General features: G+C 45.4%; 1 protein-coding gene across 3 annotated transcripts in view; it reads right to left on the minus strand.

The window, feature by feature from the left end:
• OSBPL1A (oxysterol binding protein like 1A) overlaps positions 1–18,969 on the minus strand; it is a 71,180-nt gene that overhangs the window by 23,030 nt on the left and 29,181 nt on the right. The window contains exons 1-2 of one of the 3 annotated variants that reach the window (XM_026035513.1): positions 18,890–18,908; positions 1,409–1,571 (exon numbers count right to left, since the gene is read on the minus strand). Coding sequence is in view for 1 of the 3 variants with exons in the window: in XM_026035510.1 (XP_025891295.1) it covers positions 1,409–1,571 (163 nt within the window). In the remaining 2 variants the exon portion in view is untranslated. Of the gene's footprint in view, positions 1–1,408; positions 1,572–18,538; positions 18,707–18,889; positions 18,909–18,969 lie in introns of those variants that run through there. The other 2 variants (XM_026035512.1, XM_026035510.1) reach the window with 2 other exon arrangements.

Consider the following 18,969-nt stretch of genomic DNA (forward strand, 5'->3'; position numbering starts at 1 on the left):
AGAACTGACATAAATATGCTGGATAAATTTTGCAGTTACATAAATCCACTTCATGTGATTTATATGCAGCTTCATGCAGAAAAAAATCCCACCTCTCCTAGCTAGAAAGGTGATTTTAGACACCTTCCTTCAAGATGAAGTTTTTGAAAAGGGGTAAGTTAGGAGATTTATAGCCTAATAGTTCTTCATAGATCACGGTTCTTCATAGGTCCTTCAAATGAGTGCTCTCTTGCATAAACCAACGGAGCAAGTCCAGCTGGAGGGACTACATTCCAGCACCCCAGGCAAACAACAGCTCTCTGCTTTGTTGTAACAAACAGAGGAGCCCAAGGCCTTGGATCAGACTTGTTCCTTTGGTTCTCATTGAAGAACCTGTTTCTGGCTTTCCTTAACCTCTTCTCCTGGTTGAAAATTTGACACATTTGTTACTGTGCCAAAAAGCAAAGTCTTGTGCTGATTTATTGTGTTCCTCTGCTCTACACCTGCTCATCTGAACACAGACTCTACCTAGCCTGTTTTACCCAGGGCCTAGTTAAGCTGTGCACTGCACTACACTTGCAGATGGGAAGCACTGTTTTTCTCAGTCAAAAGCAGTGAATTTTGGAGAACAAGCAGCTCCCTTCATCTTTGCTCATTAAGTTTGCCATCACAGTCTAATTATCTGATACAGTTAGACCATGTTTATATTTGAGCTTTTTTAGATCCTGTTAGTAGTGTTAGCAGTTTTGTAGTTTTAGTCAGCTGTGCATTGCCAGATCACCCAATTAGAGTTATCTAGCTGCACTGTGTACATCCTATCTATACCAAGGCGTTTGTAATTATCCTGTGCAGTCCAGTGCTTTCCAAAAAACACTATTTATATGTTTTGCACATGAAAATATGAAAGGTCCTAAACTGACAGCAAAAAGGCTCTTTGAGAATGAACAGAAAACGATGATTGATCGTTTTCTTTAACCTATGATACTTAAAATAAACAGAGGTGAAAAAACAAGCTTTTCTTAACCCTCTTTATTTCTCAAAAAGAATGTCTGTTAAGGAGTGATCTTTGAACAAACAAACCCCTACATCTACATGGAGAAAATAATTCAGAAGACTTCCAGCTACATTTACATCTCCTAAAACAGGAGTCCTAAGTTTTGCTACTTAAAACAGCGTGTAGACATCCAGGCAATTAGATGTTTCCCATCTGGGGCCTGTAACTTTCTGTCCTGCTACAGTAAATTAGCAGCACAGTCCTACAGGTGAACTGAGGAAGGTTTGCACTGGGCCACAAGTTCAGAGACCCTCTCGCAACGCCCAGGCTTTTCCTACAGCTCGTTGTGTGCGGGAAAGAGATTCCCTTAGAGCAAACCCATCCCCCCAGCAGGTTCCTGGAACACGTGCTCGCGCCGTGGACACGGCTACTTACCCGAAACGGCATCATAGAACTGCTCTTCGCTGAGGATGCTTAGAGGCGGAGACCCCTTCACCAGGGACTGCTCCAGTTCGTGGTGTTCAGTGGCTAGTGTCTCTAGTGCTTCTGACAAGATCTTGTTTTTCTCCTGCTCATGCTCCAGTTTCAAATTCCTMACCTATAAGTAGATACATGCATGAATAAAATCCCATCTCTCTGAGGAATGCGTAGCTCAAAGCTATGCAGAAAATAGACTGCAATAAATAAGGAACTGGTTCAAAGGCAAATGGCTGAAACCGAAGCCACGTGGATTAAGGAGAATACTACAATATTCCTGTGACCACCACGTGGTCAAATCTCAGCATTTCTCAATTACTGAGAAGTCTGCCCAATAAAATTTAATAGACTCCATCAAAACTCCACGAGTGGGTACAAGCCAGTCAGATCACCACACCTGAAGTCTGAGGGAAGTTCTCACTACTCTTCACCTGTATGACCATAACCACGAGCCACAGCGATCGCTGCTACGTGTACAAGGCTCCTTCTACCAGCCAGCTCTGATTTGGGCCAAGAAGCACCATCTGAACCGAATTACAGAGCAAATGTGAATGCCAGCTACAAATAAAGACATCTGAACTGCGAGCTGAACACATGCGACCCTGTGGATTGGAGAAGAGGGTAAGGAAGAGGTTCCTCTAGCAGCTCCCTGAGCTTTGATATAAACTGCTTTCCCTCCCCACTCCCAGAACAGGTTACAGAGGCGCCGGAAACCAAACAGAAAACCAGCCACCAGATGGTGGGAGCTTTTTTAAGCCCACGCAGGCAGTCAGCAGCGGGGATGACGTTAAGTGCATCTTGAGTCCAACACTAGTAAGAGGAGAGCAAGGTGCCCTGCCCATTGTCGCCTGCGCGTGCCTCCTCTGCCTCCCAAGGGAGCAGGGAAAATTCCTCTAGGAATGACTCCTGGAGGCCTTCGTCTCCGGGCCCAGCAAGGCTGCCGTGTGCCATTCTCTCCAATCACCCAGTGACTTAACTTCCTCCCTCCTCTTCAACCTGCTCAAAAGGCTTTCGGCACCCCCGGCTACTGCCTTGTCCCCTGGTTTATTCACAAGGGTCAGTTTACGACCCTAACGCCCCTGCCATGTGGGGGGCTAATCTGGGAACTCTTCACATGTCATTTTTGGCTTACTCTCTACATCACAGCGTTACTTCACGTAGCACTCACATCAGCAGCTACATTTCTAAGGCACCTCTCTCTCATTCGAATATATAGTCCTAGATCTAATAACAGCTTCTATTTCCTGCGGAGACTTCGGCCCCCTCAGTTACAACCACCACCCGAAAGAGCAGATTCTCAATCGGGCTCAAATGAGAGGGTGGCAACATAGAGGCTGGAAGGGAAATGTCAAAGCAGATTTGCCACTTCCAGAGCCGCTTCAGTTCTGGCAGCAGCAAATGCTCTGGAGAGAGACCCGTGGAAGAAACCGGCACCGCGGCCGCTGCGCCACGCACTAGGCGAGCTGCTTTGGCTGCCAGGCCCTGAGTGGGGGGAGGCAATCCAATTAAATGATAATTAAAGAGAATAAAATTGGGTTGCTAATTGGAAGCAATGAAATCACTAAGTCAGTTACTGCCTAATAGTGCTACTTTGAACAGAACGGGGAAAAAAGAAATCGAGATGAGTTACAGCCACTTTTGGCTAAAGTTCACTCTGAAGGCTGCGACTAAGGCAGGTGCCGCAGGGCTTTGTAGAGGGCAGGAGACCCCACTGCCAAAGAATGGGAATTAAGTAGTGGGAGCAGAGATTTCTCTGTGCAGATCCCTTAAGGTACTGGCCATTTATAGAAACCACATATGTATTTCACACACTGGCGAGGAGAAGGGTGGGGACTGAAACTGAAGTGGTGCTTATCATTATTATTAAGCAGAAGCAAAATTAACCAGGCTATTAATATGGTATTGGCAAATTTAAACTAAAGTCAGAAGAATAAGAAGACTTCACCCTCTGCTCTGCTTTGATAAGTTATTTCGACTGATGTTTAACATGAAAAAATTAAGTTTCAATGCTATTTAACAGAGCACAGGAAGGAAAATCCAAGCGTATCTAACAAAACCGAGATGAATCTTTTCCTGCATCTACCTAGCACAGCAGTGCAACTAAACTGGTAACATAAATACAGACTCGACATCAAAAAAGTCTGTAAAATTATTTTTTTTAAGGTTCCTCTGTCCTTTTGTTACGCAGAACCATTTGTAATTGCAGAAGGTGGAATGAAAACAAACACCCCATTTGGAAAACAAAGAGGGAGCCTAACAGTAAAGTTCATTTTTCTACGTGCGTCCAGATTTCCTATCTGTGAAACATTTATTAGTAAAGCAAAAATACTACTAGCAGGCAGAACCAAAACTTTTCAGCTCCTGCAGAAGGGAACCGAGACAGGGATACAAGAACACATACCCAGTTTGGAGTTTGCTTCTTTCAGCTTAAAAATGTTCATTCATTTCTGAATGAGTTCGTTTTAAAGCAGCTTTAATTCAATACCTGGAGGCAGGAAGGCTTTGCCCGATAGAGAACCTTTGCCAAGAGTGCTCAATTTGAGGGATGCCTTCACATTTAGCAAATGCAGAGGTGCCCACAAGAGGTCCCGCAGTCCAGAACTCACCGCAAGGTAAGGGTTTACATGAGCAACTCTTAAAAACACTGTAACAACAGTAACTAGCACCATCTTCATGTAATCTTCTTAAACACAAGCATCACTGGAGAAACAACCTTGTTTGAAATAAGCAGACTAAATCACAGAATCACAGAATGCTTAAGGTTGGAAGGAACTTCCAGATATCATCTAGTCCAACCCCCTGCTCACGCAGGGTCACCCAGAGCACGTGGCACGGGGCTGCATCCAAGCGGGTTTTAAAGATCTCCGAAGGAGGCTCCACAACCTCTCTGGGCAGCCTGTGCCAGGGCTCTGTCACCCTCACTGTTAAGGATTTTTTCCCCAAGTTCCTGTGGAACTTTTGGTGCTTCAGTTTGTGGCCGTTTCCTCTAGTCCTGTTGCTGGCCATCACTGAAAAGAGGCCGCCCCCTCCTCCTCACTGCCTCCCTTGAGGTATTTATACACGCTGATCAGGTTCCCCCTCAGCCTCCTCTTCTCCAGGCTGAACAGGCCCAGCTCCCTCAGCCTTTCCTCATAGACAAATACACTTCAGCTTTTTTATAAAGCAGCTTTAAGTGTTATCTCCATTTTGTCTTCTTATTATTGACCAGATACACCTCATAAAATCGTCCTGCAGCACGGAGTATTTATTTTTCCCCAGAACTATGGGATGCAGTCTCCATTCTTCCAAGCATAAGAAAGATTTCTATCCACGTGTATTTGCAGTATTAGCAGGAAAGAAGTTTGTATCAAACAGCATCATTGCCTAATGAATATACAGATTTCCCCAAGGCATAAGTAGTGGGCTGCTCTTTATTTTGATTCACAAGGCTTAGCCAGTATTTAAGTTCTGAGATGAATTATTCTAAGTTCCTTGCTACACTATCGCCACTTTTGGAGTTGACACTTCAGCTTCATCTGCTTTCCCATCGAAGCTTTTTCTCTTGCCCATGCTGTGTCTCTTCAGTGCCTCGACACAGTAACAACTGCAAGAGTACAGAAAGAACATCCAGACTAGTCTTAAAAATATTTCTTTATACAAAATCATTAGGACCTATATATAAAGCAGAAACATGATTATACAGAAAAACCACCCCCAAAAAGCAGCTTTCAGTCACATACATGTTTGGGTCTATTGGAACAGGGGCAGAGGGACCAAGACAGGTCAGTGAACTACTACCTGCCTCTGCGCAGCCGTGCTGCCTTAACGCCCTGCTGGCTTTTACACCCAGTGCTGCAAACCCTTGATGCAAGGGAAGGCAGTAGGATGTGACAAGCATCACACCAAAGCGCAGGCTGCACAGCTCCGGGTAGCCCGTGCGGGCCCAGTTCCTGGAATACCAGATCCTCTCTTGATAGTCCACGCGAGGCACCCCATCTGCTGGGGCCCCCACACTTTCCGTGGCTGCGCCTGAGCTCTGAGGCCAGGCGGTAACCAGCCCCTCGCCGCGTTCAGCTCCTCGTGCCCCAGCTCTGGCACAGCTGCCATCGCTTTTCTCATGCCTGCAGCTGACACCGCGACGTGAGCGCCAGTGTCAGCCCCAGGAGGCGGCTCCGTGCTCCGGAGGTGGCAGCGCATCCCTGTGGGGCCCGCGCAGCCGCGGTGGCACCACACGGTTCCCCCACGCGCCCCGCACCCGGCCCTCCCGCGAGCTCTTGGAGCATGAGTAACAAGCGCTGCCTGCGGCGCACCTGCACTGTCACAACAATTGGGATCAGCCTTGTTTCACCTCCAAACAGCATGTTACGAAAGCGAAACATCAGACTGGCAACTAGCACAGGCTGCCCAGGGAGGTTGTGGAATCTCCTTCTCTGGAGATCTTCCAAACCCGCCTGGATGCCGCCCTCTGCCTTGTGCTCTGGGTGTCCCTGCTGGAGCAGGACTAGATGATCTCTAGAGGTCCCTTCCAACCTTAGTGATTCTGTGATCCTGTGCACTGCTGTAGAGCTGAGGGGAACTTCCTAGCCTTGTCTTGCAGAAATGAGCGGGCATTCACCTTACAGCTAGACACAGCCATAACCTCATACACTGACAGAGAGCAACCACAGCTAGACCAGTGCAACAATTTATTTATTAAATACTTCTCCAACCAGAGCTTTGCTAACCAAGTCAACATAACTGACTTTCTAGTTTAACTGAACATGGAGTGCACCCACAAGAGTCTTCCGCAAATGTTAGTGTCCTTCTGGCTTTCAAGCTCCAAACTGTGAATTAAAAGGGCAGAATGCAGTTATTTTAGCTGTCTGACTGCACTTCTATTCCTCTTTCCCCCCCTTTTTTTTTTCCCTTTAAAGGGAAGCAACAAGCCATATGCAGGCACTTGAATGTCTTTCTATGCTGCTGTACTTACAAAAGCATGAGGCAAACGTAACTCCTTCAGTGCCGAATACTAGCAGGAAAACATAGGGGAATACAAGTAAGTTCCTGTATTCCTAAGTATCGGAATGTCAACATCAGCCCCACTCTTTTCTGCACTCTCAGCATTCATGCTGTGGGTGGGAGACCCAGAAGGGTAAGGTGAGCTAGAAGACCTCCTTCCCACCTCCACTTTCTAAAGCCATCAGCCTGGCAGTGAATCCAAGCAGCCTGCGAGCAAGGCTCTCTCTACGCCCCCCGAAGGCCTCTCCTACAATACACAAAACACTCGCTTTGTGCGGCCTTCAATGCTTTTAATTTAAATTAAGGCTGAACAACAGTGGCACTTTTGTAGGGTAGGAAATAGTCACACCACTGGCGCTCAGCTAATAAATGACTATCTCAGCAACACGCTATTGCAGCTGCAAGTAAACCACCTAAAACAACACACTGCAAGCAAGGCAAGGAGGCCAACACAGATAGCTCACCAGTACACAGACTACCTGCTTGTAGCATTAGAATCATGAATTAAAATCCAGCAAACCTTAACTTCTTGATTCTTCTGAATCAAGAGAAGAAAACACAAGCCCACAATGTGGCTTAGATCACTTCCAAGCACATGCAGCTCCAGTGCTATGAATAAGAAGGCCATCGGTGCAGGTTTTCAAGCCGTGAGGGGAGGAAGAGCCACCTCTTTGCCAGGGCAGAGGATCTGAAGTTCCCCCTGCTCCAAGCCCCCCTGTTCTGCGGGAAGCTGCCCGCACAACGGCAGCCTCCGGCCTTGCCGAGGCCTCTCACGGCTTGGGAGCCGTTTTCAGAGTGAGTGTCTCCTGGCACAGAAGCTCCATCCTCCCAGAAATGTCCCTGCGGGAAGGACATCGGCCACGCAGCACAGACGGGGGACACAATTTCAGTAGCAAGATAAGGGCTCATCTAATACCTAGTTGAAAATTAGCATTAGAAAATTAGAAAAATATTGCAGCAAAGAAACTGCTGGTTTTATGCGGCCATCTTCTGACGTAGAGAAATTAAAACTCTTTTCTGTTTTTTTTTTTTTAAAGTCTAATCAAACCTGCCAAACCTCTTATCAAAGTTAGCTTCCAGACATCCACTGCTCTAATGGAACATAATAGGCTGAGAGACAACTTTCCAGGCAAAGTTGTGCGTTGTGACATGTTACATTATGGCAAGTGACCCACAGGAAACGACGAGAAGCAAAAAAGGAGGATTCTTTTCCTTGCTTTGGGATCTCTGCATCAAAAAAGGAAATTCCCATAAAAAAAATCTGAGGCTTACAGTGCAAGTCCCCACCTCCATGTGCATATTCTGCAATACATACACTACTTGTCTATTCTGACAGACCCGCTCACATAATTCAACTCTGCTGTCAGCACAATACAGTTTATTCTTTCCCAACTGCTAGTTTTGCCCTGCCTAAGCTGGTTCTTTGTGATGACCAGTTTAAACTAGTGTAGAGTAAATCTCTTATTCTTCTAACATTTAATGTAGAACAAGAACTATGAAGTTTTGAGAAGATTTGGGTCTGCTGCAGTGCCTTGAACAAACCTGTATTTTCATTTTATTCTGGAAGCAACTGAAAGACTTACAAGAACTTCCCTAAGGCACAGTTGTTTAAAAATGGAACCGTTTTATTCTATTACAGCCCTGACTCTACAGCATTTGCCTCTATGACAAAGTGCTTTCAGACCTTCCACTACCTAGAACAGCATTAAGTTGTTGCTTAAGTAACAACTGAAAGTGAAAACCGAAACCAGTTGCTATGTACACCAAGAGAAAGCTTCAATTCTGTTGTTTTGAGTTAAACACATTTTTGAGCCTCAATAAGGGAAGTTCTCCATAGAAGGGAGGCTGAATTTTTGTCTCTATTCCTGAAGCTTAACTCCTACTACGGATACAAAAAAAAAACCCCATCACCAACAACCCTCCGCCCCCATACACAAAAGAAGAATCTCAATAACAAAACCCCTACGCACAGCTCCAAAACCAGCAAAAACAAACCAGGGGGATAATTTTAGCATCAGTACTTTTCTCTGAAAGTAGGCCTGAATGCAGCACATGACCTGCCAGAGAAAGGAATGAGCGCTTTACCTGCCGGCCTCCACTGGGGCCTTCTTGTGCTCTGTACTAGCAGCAGCAGCTTCACGAACATACCAATAGGCAGCAGCTAAAGCCCTAAAATACATGGATATTTTATGCAAAGCTTTCAGAGTTCTTATCTAGTTTTGCTTGCACACACTGGTCGCATACACAAAATACCCCTGCTGACTCACCGCTCCCCCTCAGCCACAAGGAACTCAAGATAACTTCAGCTGCCTGAACACATGTTAAAGCCTTGTGTCGTATCTCCACATCTGCTAAAGTAGCTCCTTTTAAACTTCTCCCTTCTAGAGGTGTGACCACAGCATAGGCTCCTCCTAGGGTACAAAAGATTGAGCCAAAAAAAGCCAGGCTTTGCTTTACCATGTTTCCTGCTTAGGCCTATTGGCAAGCGTCTCTGGGTGCTACAAGTTGACCATTTGGCCAGTTTTGAAGACCTGTTGAAAAATATTTAGATACTCCTTGCCAGTGACTTAAACTACCACAAGTGCAGCTACTGAAATGTAAAATAAAGTGGGAACAATTAATCAGGGTAAAATAAGCCCATTCCTAACAACAGGGTTATTTACTGAGTCCCAAGGAAACACAGGTCTTTATTGCAGGAGTCTGCCCTACTGGTCAGCTGGGTCATCAACAACTAAAGCACTGGATTACACAGTACTCCAAATTGTAAGAGGAAACTGAGGGTGCCAATGTGACATTTTGTTCTTTCAGACTCATACAGACACCGCTAAAAGTCTTTTGTTGTTGTTGTTTTTGTCTTTAAACAAGGGCTGAAAGACCCCCAGTCGCATAAACAACCCTCTCACACAAACCCATCCCATAGAACCCAACCGGCAGCCCGGGTCAGCTATTCTTTTACATCCCAACTCAAAGCCTGTGGAAGACACCGTAGCCTTTGCAGTCACAAGGCTGCCCCAACGGTTCCCCACATGAACACGGCAACTCATTGTTAGTCGGCTACCGAAGTTCACCTCAGCAGTTCAAGAGAAGGCATTTAGCAGAGCTGAGCTGGAAGGCCTACATTTCGTTCTCTTGAGTACAGTTGTATCGCCTTGTGCTTGATCTATGCAAATAATAAAATTTTGCTTGTGAAGAAAAAGAGCAAATGCAATCAGAAAGTTTGGACCCTCTGCTAGAAGCAAAACCCTGGCTATCTTCCACACAAAAAGAACTCAGACTTAGGCAGGATCAGCCTCTGCCAGATCACGGCAACATGTAGAGGTATCAAAACACTGTTCTACAAAGAAAGGCCTTGGAGCTTCTGAAAGTTGCCGGCCCCCCTTTTCCAAGATACAAGAGTACTACCAAAATCTATAAATCTAAGACTTTCCAGGGGAACTGTTTCTGACCCACTGACATGGAAGGGACAGAGACCTTTAGCCCTTCCATGCTAAGAGACCGTGACACGTCCTCCTGCACACGGAGCTGGCTGCCTTACTTTCAGCTACATCTGACTGCATCGGAGTTTATGGATTCAGAGGCTGGCGAAACACTGCGGGTCTGACACCGAGGGAACGCTGTAGTTCTGAACCAGGAGCCCTTCCATAGCACAGGAATGCACTGCAAATACCATCATTTCTGATTGCACATTAAATGGATTGAAAATGGATTGAAAAAGGCTTGAAAAGCTTGGGTTTAAGCTTTAATTGGTAAAACTTCTCTCTCCAAATTTACTGCGCTAGTCAAGGTTTAGCAGAGATTTCTAAAATAAGACTTTCTGGCAGCTTTAATTCTTCCTCTCTAAGGATGTATTTCTTGCAGTTGCATTTTCTTTAGGTGATGCAGCTGCAAAGTGATAAAGCTCACAAGGCATCTCCTTAGGTGTGAGAGCAGCAGAAGCTGCCAGCATCCAGAGCACGTTCTGTCCCTGCAGGCTTAGAATAATGACTAGTTAAACACGAGTGCAAGCAAAAAAAAAAAAAAAAAAAAATCTTCCTGTTTTGTCCTTTTCTATTTAGTATTGTTTCTATTTTGAGCCAAGCTGAAATTAAATATGGCTGCTGTTTTAAGTTTGCCAGTAGCTTATGCCAAAATAAGCTTGGGTTGAAAGCTCTCTGGGGTGAGGTACAGCCTTGGGAAGTTGGTTTTAAGCTGCAGAGCTACAGGACTACCCCAAAGACATTCTGCTGCCCTCCTCTAACAGGATAAGGCATCCATTTCCCAAGAGGCAACCTTACCTGGCAAGGGTCTCATTCAACATAAGCACGATCTTACATATGAGTATTGCTGCCAACAGGATCATGGCAGAATATTACTGCAAGGTTTCAGATGTGGCAGGGATTTTTGTGCCCCTTTTTCCTTCGAGACACTTTGGACATCTTTGAAGCCTGTCAGTCTCACGGAGAGCCTAGATTTTAAGATGTAAGGGGTGTTCTTAAGAACACGCACACAGGAAATGCTTCCTTTTCATTCTTAAAGGACTGTTTTGAAAACACATCTTATGGCAGTTTTGATGTAGCTACTTCCCTTGAATATTTTGTGGCATATACAACTGATGACTTTGATCAGCTACTCGGGATTCCCTCCCCCACACTTCTTTCCAGTCGGATCCGACCCAGTGTGTGTGTGTGTGTCAGTGTTTTTGCTTTTGAAACAACTGTCATGTTTTTGCCACGTTTCTGTTGGCTCTTCCTTAGTGCTGCAGCACAACCGGATGCATTTTAGATTCAGGAGAGCGAGACTAGCTTCCTATCAAAAAGATTAACACTTGGGCAGCTGGTTTTCTCCTTTACAAGCTCTAGCTTTGCAAGTGTTTGTTCCTGAGAAAGAAAAGGTGAAAGTTCCTTAAACATGCATGTCATGCAGTTATTTTGCATCTATAAAAACACGCAGTCAGATGTCTTATTTGCTAGCTTTTATTTCAAAATAGAAGTGCTTAAAAATAATTCTGGATGCTCACCAGACTATTTAAAAAGCTGGAACTTCTAGAGAGGACGGGAGTCAGCAGGGAGGCTCACAACACAGGTGGGAAGCATCCTCCACTGCTCCGGCCTAGCAAACGTGCATCAGCTTTCAGAACTAACGGGTCAGACTTCACAGAGAGATATAAGCACAAACCTCCCAGTTGCACCTGTGATTTTAGAACGACTTGCTGCATTAAGAAGTTGGTCTCTTCATAGGGAGATTTCTCCCTTTCAGACCTATTTTGACTTTATCTTTAAGCAGAGAACAGGCAAAAGGTGGGTCACAGACAGGCTGATAAAGCACATCCTGAAATTTGAGTACGTTACACTCAACATCCTGGATTTTTGGGGCAGGTTACTCTGCATTACAGAGCTTCAAAATGAAAGTCATGGCCTTAAATTAAAATGGCAAAAGACACTTGCATTGAGACTAAATGCTAAATTACAGCTTCCCAGTTCTCATTTTTGCTGGAAGTAACTGCTATAGTGTAAAAGCATCACAATTTTTTTGGAAATATGACACCTACTCTTGCATTACAATACAACACCAGACAACATCATCCTTGCCATGTGAAGCAGCTAGATAATCCAAACACAACTATTGTCATTGACGGAAACAAATCTTCTTTCCTTATGAATGATCTCAAGTGCTTTTACCTCCACTGGGGGTTGTGACTCTTTTGCTGTGAGAATCGTTTTATCTGTTGCTACTCTGTTCTTCCTGCGTGACCAACAGCTAAACAAGCACTGAGCAGAGAGAAGCAGGACTGTTTTATCCGAGGTGCGCAGTCTTCCATGGACAACCAGTTCACCGAGACTTTAAGGCTGTAGTAAAGCTATGTACTGATAAAGCTCTTATTTATTACTCCTGGATCAGCAACAGAGCGGCACATACAACTCAGAACAGGAACAAAGGACCCTGGCTTAAAGTTCTAGTAATCTCTTTTATGAACTCCAGTAAGAGTCACAAGTTGCTAAAATAAACACAAATGGCAACAGATTTGAGGCAAGCATAAATCTAAGGAAAACCAAGTGTTTTCCCAACCCAAACTGACACTGAATCCGATAGCTCTGAGCTGATTACAAGATCCTATAGATTGCAGCTTGACAGTAAAATGAGAGTTGGTAACAGGCTATGTTATCAATTCAGTTATGACACAGAGACCCCTTAAACTGTCTCAAACAGTAGGGGTTACAGTAGACTGCCTCCTAAGTATCCCGTTGATGCTTGAAAAAAGACAACAGTACCAAAATGAGTCCAACTACCTGTGTTTTTATGCACCAATTCTCACCAGTGAGGCAGAACACCTTTGGGAACAGCACACATACGAGTAGTTTTCAGCCTTCAGCTTGAAACCCGGCTGCAGAGGTGGAACAGAGGCAGGTTATACAAACCAAGCACAACTGCCAACTGTTTCAGACTCTCTGCAAGGCTCAGTCAGCAATTTCACCTGAATTTCATTTGTTTCTTTCTGCAGCAAGGAGTTTTACCAGATCTGCAGGCAGTGCACATGCACAGCATAGAGTGCTTTCACAATTAATAGTCTTGCTGGCATTTCCACTAAGATAAAAACTATAGATTCACATGGATTATCATGTTACCTAGAATTATCTTATTCCTACATATTCTCCATTAATAAAAAGGGGGGGCGGAGAGGGGAAATGCCACATATGACTGTGGCATTTCTTCATGCCTATCAGTTTCAAATTCCTCCAGGTACCTGCTGGTGGTCTCTCCTATGGCAGACCAGCACAAGGCAGAGAGGCTGATGATCAGGTCAAGGTAAGCTGAATCTTCCTGCCTAAGGGGAGACTAGTTTTGTTTTCCCTTCCCCCTCACCATAGCTTTTGACTCACAAAAAGGAGTAATGGGGCCTGCAGTGGTGACACTATCAACTTTCAGATTTAAAGGGAAGCCATATTTCCATTTCCATTCAAGGGAAAAAAAAAACACACCTAAACTAGCTGAGGTTGAAAAAACAGTGTACCTTTTGCAGCACAGACATCTGATGAAGATGAAAAAATGTAGTCTGCTTTTGTGGCTCATCTCTTTCCATCTCCAAGCTACAAGATACCCCTGCATCATCATGTAGGCCATAGACTTCCTTCAAACAGGCATATCTTAAATTCATTCTGATAAAGTCTCCCAGTCTATCCACGGATCCAAGAGTTATGGTATCGATGTCTGAGCTGTAGTATTACTACTGTGGCAGTGATGAGTATGAGAGGAGGGAAAATGTTTCTGTCCGATGTTAGTGACAGAGCCCACGTTTAAATTCCAAATTGCTTAACTACGAGAGCAAAGTAACATGTCCTCACAGCTGTCACCCACAGAGGCATCCTGGAAAGGCAAGAGCCATCTAAATGAAGGCTTTCCTTATATCAAAAGGCAGAGGTTCTCTTGGCACTGGACTGTTCAGGATATTCAGAACAAACTCATGCACTTTGTTCATAAGAGGCCCTTTATCTTACCCTTCCTTTACAGCAACCTTCTACTCTCAAGCTTTCTACTCTAAATGGGGCATCCTTTGCTCTGTGTGTGCTTACTGACAATCCTCAGGTGGGCACACGCCTGCACTTGCCCATCTGTGTGTAACACCCAACAGGCTGCTTTTTCAGGTCCATTCCTGAAGCCTTTAAAAGGTGAGGATGTCGAGAAAAGGACAAGCTTTTAGAGGGAAGAAACAGATTACCAACATTCACTGATGATCTGACCTGGTGTGTACTTTAAAGGAAAACTGCAATGGCAGTGATGTATTTTCAGTACATAAACCCTTTTGTACAGTCCACTTACCAGTTCTAATGATAACCTCAATGACTCAGCAGCCAGCATTATACAGATGCATTTCTTCACTGCACAGGACAGCAAACAGGAATAACTCCAGTCTGAATATTAATACTAAAAGCAGAAAAGCTTTCAAAGTCATTGGTATTCTGGAAGAGAGGAAGGTCAACAAGTACTCGCTCAGTTCACGAGATAAAAGTATCAGACCTGAGGTCAAACTCCACAAAGGCTCAGTTCAGAGGAATCACTGAATAAATAAGTGGAAAAAAATTGTAGTTTTGTTTGGAAAGCCATGATTCTGGCCAGGTAAAGCTCAAGTACAACAACAAAAGAAGAGAGACGCACCCAGCTATAACACCCTAGCTACGAGATCATCTGTTCAGCTCCTCACAGCTGAAGAGTTTATATACTCCAGGGAACTACAAGTGACTACAACACACAATGTACAAACACAACAAAAACATGGAAGAAGTTAGATCAACCAACCTCCTTTATTCAAGGAAAAGCTGCACATAGACAAAGTCGCACACGGACAGCCCACTACAGCAGGACAAGAGCCACAAGATGAGACCCCTAAACTCTGATTTTTCAAGAGGCCAAGTAAAACAAAGCAAAAGTCCCACCACACTGGCAAACTTAATAGGGCTTGATAGTTCAATGATACAATGATACAAACTCCTAAGTTACTTGGAGATGATGCTCTACAAACACACATGGCACAACTTCACACAAAATGTACCAGTTGAGTATCGCATGACCCTCAGAAACAAGTGTTAACAGACAGTAGTGGACAGGCCCAGGGAATTTTTCAATTGTGAAGATTTTCAACTTATTCTTTGAAGCTCATTTTATCAGCTTTACATAAAAGAAAGGTAAAAGAGGAAAGTAAACGACCAGAAAGTTAGTAAACATATTTGACAAGTCACCCAGTCCATCACTTAAAAAACATTTATACAGCAGAGAGCCAAAAACAAAAGTAAAACAGATCACACAGCCCTGCTTGCTGAGCACCTCACATCTGCACAGAACATGTTAACAGCAATAGGCAGGGCGCTATACACAGATATTCAGCCTTAAACCCTATTTTCCTCTTTTTAAATGAAATGGTATCAGTCTTTAGCTGAAAATACACACTGTCAGGCTGAGAGCTAACAGTTTCTGATCTCAATTTCTCATTTCTTCTTCCAAAACCTATCAGATACATGTTAGCCCAGCAAATTAAAAACAAGCTGATCAGCTCTATAGAACATTATGAAATCATGATGAAACCAGAAGGAATGTGTACACTCCTCATTCCAGTTTGTTTTCCAAGCATGGAGAAGAAGAAAACAAACAATATCTTCAGAGCAGCAATCACAAGAAGGAAGAATACACGTGCAGAATTTCCATATTATGTATTTCTCTTTTTGTTTCCAGCGTCGGCTTCCTCACACAAAGAGCAGCACCATTTTTTCAACACATTCCTGGAACACAGACCTGAATAATTTCTCTTGAAAAAGCTTACTCTATCAAGCAGTATTCCACTAAATTTGATTGCTGCTTCATCTTTCTCTCCTACAGCCTTAACTAAGCCACTTTGCTCCATAGTTATGCATTAAAAAATTCTGAAAACACCTTGTAAACAAGACTGTAGAAGTCAGCCTCACAGGTGATGCTGCAGAGGCACTGACAGAAGAGGTTTCATTACAAGGCAACATGCTTTTTACACCATGCTTCTCCAGGGGCCTATGAACCATTTCTATTTTATTTTACACAATTTAGTGGTTTAATAACCACTTAATTAGTGGGCACACAAAATCCACAAGCATTAACCCTCCCTGGAAAGTGCAAAGCAGGTCAGCAGCACGCTTTGAGCTGGGCAGTGTAAACTCCAGGGGTGAACAACCTTCGCCCAAGTTGCGTCCTGCTGTGGGCCAGCCCCCTGTGCAGCCCCGAAGCCTTCTGCAGTGCTTCACCATGGGCCTTGCCACTTGCTTTGAAACTCGAGCGTTGTGTCAATACGCGCAGCGCCCTGCCCGGGAAGGGAAGCACCATCAGTTGCCTTCTCCCCGAGGGGAGCCCCCATGTCAGTTATTGTACAAGCTGCTGTCTGGGCTGCTGCCTCTCTCTGCCTGCTCTGAAGAGCCAAGTCAGGCTAGGAAAGGCCCTGAAAACAGTTAAGCTCTAACTCCTCTACCCCGGGGGTGCTTTGGATTCACTGAACTGCTTCCTTTAAGTAACATTGACAAGGCCACTGTCCTCAAAGACCTATACTTCACCTTCTGCCTGCACAAGTGTAAGAAAGGAAATGCTTCCAAAGGAAGGATGCCACCGTCCGGATAGATTCCACTATCAAGTTGCTCCAATTTGTCCATCTCACCTTTTGATCTTGCAGAAAAATGATGTATGTACAAAGAGTGTCCCCAAATTAGTACAATAATTATCACAGTACGACACAGAACATTTGGCATTCAATTAGTGATAGAAATCGTCTGTCAAAACATTTCACTGGCTTTGTTCTATTGCATTCCATGCCTACATATCACTCCATAGTGTGATGCATCCTGTTTTCCTGTATGAGGGATAAACTTCATAAATCATTCTTTATTTGGGCACTTGATCTAGAATTGAGCACCTTTGAATTACCTTGTTATTCTGGAACACAATTTAATCTACATTAGACACAGGATTGCTAGCAAAATAATACTCAGACTTGGCAGGAAGGAATAAAGTAGGGCAAAGCAGTTAGAGACTCGTATGGCTGTTATTTTCTTGAAATAAACACACCTTATTTGAGTCCCTCTGTACCAGACACCTCTGTGTGCCCAGTGTGACTACGAATCATGTGCAAACTGCTCTCTCCTTTCAAGTTCACAAGCTGAGCAGACACTGTGTTTCAGCTGTCTGCAATGCTGCCCACTGGCCCCGGCACCCAGAGACTCCTGTCTTTGTTTCCATTGCCCTTCAGCAAGGGCCACAGAGTGGAATGGACAACAAAGCTGTCACACAGGGTCACTCTGCTGTGCTCCAGTGATAGAAAGGAGGCAAAAACACCAAGACTTTCCTCTCCATCCGAGCGCAAGGTGAAACGGTCACAGCAGCAGTGCTTGCATTTCTCTGCATGAAGGCAAAGGACCTCTGCGGTTCCAGGTCCAACACAACAGCCAGGAAAGACACCATCCTCTTTGTAGCTACAACTCAGAAATTACAAAATTAGCTACTTCCTTAGTTTCCCTCATTTAATTTGATCCCACTCACTCCTCCCACAATCCAAGGGCTCTTAAGACCTGGCAGAGGTTAATGCAGCCACGTGTGCTCAGCCGGGTGGCGTGCAGAGAAGTGCCTGCTGAGTGACCGAGTGACTGCAGGGCTCTCCTAGGCCCTTGCCGGGGTGCCCTCAGGAGCTGCAGTTCCCCTCGCTGCAGGCTGTCATTACTGCTCCCCTCACCCTTGCCCAAGGCAGTGGTACAAAACTCCATCAGCAGCCACCTGGATGCAGCCTGCAGGCATTTTCTCCATTCCCATCCCATAAAGTAGTAGATCTAAGCAGTAACAACCACGCTCATACACCTGCCTCCCAGGCCAAACAGTGTACAAATATCCAAGACAACTCTTTGCACCTTAAAGCACACGTGCATTCCCAAAAACACAGGCAAGCACTGCTAACCCTTGAGCACCCAGTTGTGTCCCCAAGATATTCAGGAAGAGTGAAACAACCTGAAGCTGTCCACTCAGCTTCTGCTTTGTCATTAACATTTGCTAGCTGAACTGGGTGCACGTTTCTTATTTGCATTGCATTACATTATGTCATGTATATATATACACACACACAAACGAGAGCCCGTTACGCCATGCTAAAGATAAGTAATTCAAGGACTGTGACCTAGAGTTTTTTGACCTTAGAGTCCCCGCAAAGAACGACAAGCTCCATTTGCCATCACGAGTTCTACCTGGGCGGGGATACAACCCACTTCAATCAAGAGATGAAGAAATCACAAAGTGTCCTTCTCTGAACCCTTTATCTCATTGCCTGGAGGTTTTCGGCTTGCAAACAATCCCCCTTTAGGAGGGGGAAAAAGAGAAAGTGCAAGGAAGGACAACACCTACGCCGTGCAAGGGGGCTCCCTTTATCCGCCAATAGCAGGCGGCGGATAAAGCCGCTCGCCGACTCGCTGCTCTCCCGCAGGCTGCTGCGATGTGGCACTCGCTGTTCAATATAACCTTTGATGGTAAAAGTGAAACTCAGGAGAGTCACAGTACTTACTCATCAGCATACCCGGCTTGCACTGGATAACGAAGTAGCAACGCGCAGAAAGAAAAATGAAATCAGGTTTGTTTAAAAAGCACCTTTGCTTTCAGGTCCGTACAGAGCCCCAGAACGGATTCGAGGCTTATCCAGGAAGCGGGGCAGAAGAGCGAGCAACGAGAGCCCAAGTCCGCGGCTGAGGCGGCATTCCCGCTAGCGCGCCATGGCAGTTCCGGAGGAGCCGAGCGCTGGGAGGCGGCTCCGCGCCCCTCGCTAACCTTGTGCCAAAGTCACTGCGGAGCAGCGCCGCGCGCGCCCGCCGCCTCCCGCCCGCCCCGCGCCGCGCCGAGCCGCTCGGGCTGCGCGCTCCGCTCCGCGCGCCTCATGCCCGGCTCCAGGCGGGGAGCTCAACGGGAAACTGGGGCGAAGCCGGAGCGCGCCGCGCTACGTACCGCGGAGCCGCCTTCCGGCGGGCGGCCGCCCCGCTACCCGCCCCGCAGCAGGGAGGGGACCCCCCAAAAAGCGGCGCGCG

The sequence above is a fragment of the Nothoprocta perdicaria genome, unplaced genomic scaffold (assembly GCF_003342845.1).
Source record: "Nothoprocta perdicaria isolate Ctin4 unplaced genomic scaffold, notPer1 scaffold_16, whole genome shotgun sequence".
Classification (NCBI taxonomy): domain Eukaryota; kingdom Metazoa; phylum Chordata; class Aves; order Tinamiformes; family Tinamidae; genus Nothoprocta; species Nothoprocta perdicaria.